The 6,223-nt window shown below is 34.2% G+C and overlaps 1 protein-coding gene across 1 annotated transcript; it reads left to right on the top strand.

Moving 5' to 3' along the window:
• Positions 1-5,562, top strand: LOC109795750 (oligopeptide transporter 7). The gene is made up of 7 exons (XM_020355281.3): positions 1-378; positions 522-991; positions 1,151-1,248; positions 3,143-3,712; positions 4,171-4,426; positions 4,547-4,729; positions 4,812-5,562. Exons 1-7 carry the CDS (start codon positions 339-341, stop codon positions 5,415-5,417), a joined length of 2,223 nt encoding a protein of 740 aa, XP_020210870.1. The 5' UTR covers positions 1-338; the 3' UTR covers positions 5,418-5,562.
• Positions 5,563-6,223: the final 661 nt, after the last annotated feature.

The following is a 6,223-nucleotide window of genomic DNA, read 5'->3' as shown; positions in this document are numbered from 1 at the left end:
TTGTTTTTTACAAATAACAATTGACGCACAACGTGGTGCCAATGCCAACTACTTCTAAAGTGTAACGTGGATTTATGGCTTGCACACCTAACATATCCTCGTAGTGCAAACATGAATCATATATGAGTAAATATATTATTTTGATAAACTATTTTTTCTTAAACAAAAACTATTTTGGTCAGAGAGCCATTATTGGACATTGCTCGAGGCTGAGACCGGTTCTGGCTGGCAATTGGCCAGATTCGTGCCTACAAATTATAATAGTCTTGTTCTTTTTCTTTTCTTTTCTTTCTGGAATCAATCATAGTTTGTAGAACACATTTTGAGAGTGGATCAACATGGAACAATCCTCAAACGACGAGATCACAGCCCCTCTCCGTAAGCCCTCATTGCTATAATTAAGCTTCTATGTCACTAATTAATTTCTTATAATCCCTGGTGCATGCATGCAATTAACATTATCTTGTCTCACCTTTTAATTTCATATTTAATTTAATTAATGTGTTGTGTTAATTATGTAGTATCTAATGAGGAGGAAGATGAAGGTGGGAGCAAGAGTGAAGAGAACTCGCCCATAAAACAAGTGGCGCTAACGGTGGCAACGAGCGATGACCCATCGCTTCCGGTTCTGACGTTCCGAATGTGGGTGTTGGGAACCCTCTCGTGCGTGCTCCTATCGTTCCTGAACCAGTTCTTCTGGTACCGCACCGAGCCTCTCACCATCACCGCCATCTCGGCGCAGATCGCGGTGGTGCCGCTGGGTCAACTCATGGCTGCAACAATCACCAAACGCGTCTTCTTCCAAGGAACACGCTGCGAATTCACCCTCAACCCAGGTCCCTTCAACGTGAAGGAGCACGTTCTCATCACCATCTTTGCCAACTCTGGCGCCGGCACTGTCTACGCCATTCACGTTGTTACCGCTGTTAAAATCTTTTACCGCAAACACATCTCGTTTTTTGTTTCCCTGCTTGTAGTCATTACCACACAGGTAGCTACTTATTTTGACTTACACTTATACCCCTACCTAACTTTTCATTTCCTCTTCAAATTTTTTAGAAGGCTTGTTTGGCAGTGCACCAATAAAAGAAAATTCATGTGTAAAAAACTTAGTACTGCATGCATTAATATAGACTGTATCCAATGGCAGGTATTGGGTTTCGGATGGGCTGGCATATTTAGAAGATACTTAGTGGAGCCAGCGGCAATGTGGTGGCCAGCAAATTTAGTTCAAGTTTCGCTCTTCAGGTAATAATACATAGTAACAAATTAATCTACATTTAATTACACGGTTAATTAATATAGGAAGAGTAGTTAGCTAGTGATGACTTGACATTTATAGTGCGTAAAATATCAGCACCTACCATTCGCATCAAAACATAAATATATTTATGATTTTTTAGTTTAGCTATATGTATTGTCGTCACTCATTCTTGTGTGGTTGTTGCGGCTGGAACAAGTTGTTGTACCAAGTTATATCATTCCTTACTTTCACAACTCATTTACAATAAGTATAGAGCGAACATCGCTTTCAACCGGGACGCCAACGTCCAGTGCTTCTTTAAATTTCGTAAAATATAAATATACTTTTTAAAGACTTTCAATTCAGTTCTATTTTTATTTTTAGTTCAAATGTATTTTTGTCCTGTTAACAAATTTTTATTTTATTATCTTGGTTTAAATATATTTTTAGTTCTTTAAATTTAGGATAAAATTATTTTTAATTTCTCAATTTTTTTTCAAATTTAAAATTATTATTTTTAGTTTATGTAATTTTCAAGAATTTTATTTTAATCTTTCAGGTCACCAATAACATATTTGAAAGTAACATACTGAAACAATTATACAGTTTTAATTAAGTTTAATATAATATGCTTATTAATAAGAAAATCAATAAATAAATTTTATGTGACAATATTTAATAGATTATTTAATAAAATTTAAGTATAGAAAACTAAAACAAGATTTTAAGTTACTAGTTTTAAATTTAAGCGTTAAAAATAATTTTATCTTAAATTTAAGGGACAAAATTTTTTTCCCTTAAATTTAAAAGATCAAAAATATATTTAAGTCCTTTTTTTTGCTAAGCAATATATTTAAGTCCTTTATCTTTATAAAATTATTTCTTTATTTTTTATCTTTTAAATTTTGAAATCATTGTTTTTGATAAAATATGCGAGTTTTAATTTTAATTATTTTACAATGATTTTATTTAATTATTTATTTTAGAAGTGTCACATATTAATATAATATTATGGATATTAATAAGTGTCACCTAAGAGTCATTTGACATCTGGTTGAACATGAAACAATAATGAATGATATGTAATAACATAGACCAAAATAAATTATTTTCAATTTAAAAGAATAAAAATAACAACAATGAAAAATCAAAGTTAAAATTCTCTTATTTTACAAAGATTAAAAATATATTTAATTCATTTTTATTTTTATACTATGAACCAATCCAGCATGACCGTTTCATTCAAAATATATTTAATCTTTTAATAATTATTTTAATAGTTATAAATGAAACATTATATAATCAGTTAATAGAGTATAAACATTTTTATAATGACATTATATTAAAACTAGTGCAAAAATAACACTGCGAGCCTGTCTGTTCACATTTTTTTTAATATTAAATTTGATTTAATTATTGAAAATGATTAATTTGATATGATGGTCTAAAAATGAATAATGAGTGTAGTGGACATATTAGAAAGTAATTAAAGGGTAAAGTAGTGACTAATTTAAGGTAATTAAAGGACTTTATTTGCAGGAAAACTAAATAATGAGTGTAGCGGCCACAAGCTTCATTTTGTTTGGTCTTGACTAAGATAAGCAAGTAGGAAAACTAAGTGAAGGAATTTGGAAGTTATTTATTTATTTATCTATCTTCTTGTTTCGGATTAGTTTTTTGGAAAACCAACTTTAAACTTATAGAAAGTAATTTTACTTATAAAAAAATTATTTTATTTTATTTTCAAAAATACTTAGTGAGAAGTTTATTAAACTATAGAATATATCTGTTTTTTTGATTTAGTTTTTATAGGAAAATGCAAAGAAAGGTTTTGAGTTTTGAGTTGTGTGACACATTGTTAATTATTTATTTATTTGTTGGTTACACTGCTTCACACAGGGCTCTGCACGAGAAGGACGAACGACCAAAGGGAGGGTTAACGCGATCTCAGTTCTTCGTAATCGCATTTTTGTGCAGCTTCGCCTATTACGTATTCCCGGGCTACATTTTCCAAATGTTAACCTCTCTCTCTTGGATATGCTGGTTATTTCCCAACAACGTTCTGGCCCAACAGCTTGGTTCGGGCCTATATGGGCTTGGCATCGGAGCAGTTGGGCTTGACTGGTCCACCATTTCATCCTACCTCGGGAGCCCACTCGCCAGCCCATGGTTTGCCACTGCCAACGTTGCGGTGGGTTTCGTGTTCGTCATGTACATTCTCACTCCACTGTGCTATTGGCTCAACGTGTACGATGCCAAAACCTTCCCCATTTTCTCTGACGAACTTTTCACCGATGAAGGTAAAGTTTATAACATCACTGCCATAATAGACTCCAATTTCCACCTAGACCTTGCGGCGTATGAGCGACAAGGTAGATTGTACCTCAGTACTTTCTTTGCCATGACCTACGGGGTTGGCTTTGCTGCACTTTCTGCCACCATTATGCATGTTGCTCTCTTTCATGGACGGTGCGTAGTAATTTCATTTCTCAACTACATAAAATAACATATAATTAATTTAATTTAACTTTCATATTCATTTTAATTATTTAAATTTATTTTTCACTCATTGATTTTTATTAAGTGTTCAAATTTAATGTTAATTTATTATTATGTGGTATCACTTATATTTAATGATATAAAATTTAAAAATAAAATAAATATAAGAAATAGGTTTAATGATAAATTAATTATTAAAATAAATATAAATAAAAATATTTTATTTTTTATTATTCAATATCATGTGATATGGTTGCCAATCTTAAAATTTATAATTAGCTGTCATTAATGATAAATTAAAATTTTTAGTTTTAAAATTGTGATTATTTTAATATGTCATGGTGATGGATTCAATTACATTTGGTTATGTTTAGGTAGTGTATCCATTATATTTAAAATAGGCGATGAAAAATTGAAAATACATGCAGAGAAATATGGGAGCAAAGTAAGTCAAGTTTTAAGGAAAAGGGCATGGACATTCACACGAAGCTTATGCGGAGGTACAAGCAAGTTCCTGAATGGTGGTTCGTGTGCATACTCATCGCAACCATTGCAACTACCGTTTTCACTTGCCAATATTTCAACGAGCAGCTGCAGTTGCCTTGGTGGGGTGTTCTTCTCGCATGTGCCATTGCCATTTTCTTCACGCTCCCCATAGGGATTATTACTGCGATCACAAATCAGGTCCCTACGTAATAATAATTTTCTCAATTAATTATATGTTACAGTTAGTGATAGTACGTGTGTGTATATCACATTTCACATGCTACTTTTAATTCTTCTTGTTTCTTTAATTAATTACAGTCTCCGGGGTTGAACATAATCACGGAATACATCATAGGGTACATCTACCCAGGATATCCTGTGGCTAACATGTGCTTCAAGGTTTATGGTTACATTAGCATGACGCAGGCCATCACTTTCTTGCAAGACTTCAAGCTTGGTCACTATATGAAAATCCCTCCCAGAACCATGTTCATGGCACAGGTTATTTACCTTTCATTTCAACACCTTAATTGTAGTACGAGGGTGATTTTATAAAAGTACTTGAAATTTGTTAATCGATTAGGTTGTTGGAACGCTTATTGCGGGTATTGTGTACTTGGGTACTGCGTGGTGGTTAATGGAAACAATCCCGGACATATGCGAAGACACATCCTCTGTTTGGACGTGTCCAAGTGACACAGTGTTCTACGATGCATCGGTTATTTGGGGTTTGATTGGGCCGCGAAGAATATTCGGAGACCTAGGAACCTACGAGAAGGTGAATTGGTTCTTCCTGGGTGGAGCCGTTGCTCCATTACTCGTATGGTTAGCTGCGAGGGCCTTCCCACAGCAAGAGTGGATCAGGCTCATAAACATGCCGGTGCTGATAGGAGCCACGGGAATGATGCCTCCCGCAACCGCAGTGAATTACACTAGCTGGATCATTGTGGGCTTTCTCTCGGGCTTCGTTGTGTTCAGGTACAGGCCCGAGTGGTGGCGGCGTCACAACTATGTGCTCTCTGGTGCCCTTGATGCGGGCCTTGCCTTCATGGGGGTGCTTTTGTATCTCTGCCTTGGATTGGAGGACATTAGCATCAATTGGTGGGGAAACGACCTTGATGGTTGTGCCTTGGCTCACTGCCCCACCGCCAAAGGATTACAGGTTCAAGGCTGTCCCGTTTTCACTTGAACATCGTTAAAGGTTTCCGGAAAATACCCACTACGTCTAGTGGTTAGCAAATTAATTATAATTTTTTATTAAAAATATATTTCTAAACTCTTTAGCATAACTTTTATTATTATTTTTTTTAATGAAGATTTTTTTATGTGCCGAAGACATTAGTTAATGATAAGGATGAAAATGTAAATCAATCTACCAATTCACTTATTTTTTTTATGTATTGAGTTGAATATATAAAATTTTCAACCCCTCCAACTTATCAATCCACTTTATTTACACTTTATTTTATGTGAGTCAAAATATTAAATCAATCATGATAAAAACTTCTCGAGTAACAATTCTCCACGGCCCATATCACTGCACTACCTTCACTGCCATATTGCTACACCGCTTACGAAATTCTCTTTTTACTGCACCTCCATAATGAGTTTCTTAAGCATCAAGTATTATGACTTTCTTAGACATTAAGTATTGTTTTTATTAATACTTTATTATATTGTTGTTAGATCACGGAAAGAATATATGCATAATATCTGCATAATCTTTTATTATAAATGTTACCTTAATTGTAGCATATTTTCACTCATATTTTGATGTATATATTTTACCAATGAATAAGAATCAGACACGCAGGATTTCCAACATAGTATCAGAGCCATTTAGATTCACTTTAAAAATGGGCTACCCACCATTGATGTATGCCTCATAGGCATGAGGGGGTGTATTGGGAAAAATCCAAGTCCCGCCAATCCTAGATCATTAAAAAGGGCCACCCACCATTTATCTACGTACCAAGCCCAATAGTGCTGGACGTG

This window comes from Cajanus cajan, chromosome 6 (assembly GCF_000230855.2).
Source record: "Cajanus cajan strain Asha chromosome 6, NIPB_CcT2T_4, whole genome shotgun sequence".
NCBI lineage: Eukaryota > Viridiplantae > Streptophyta > Magnoliopsida > Fabales > Fabaceae > Cajanus > Cajanus cajan.
The sequence above is the reverse complement of the archived record's forward strand: the minus strand, read 5'-3'. Positions and strand labels throughout refer to the sequence as shown.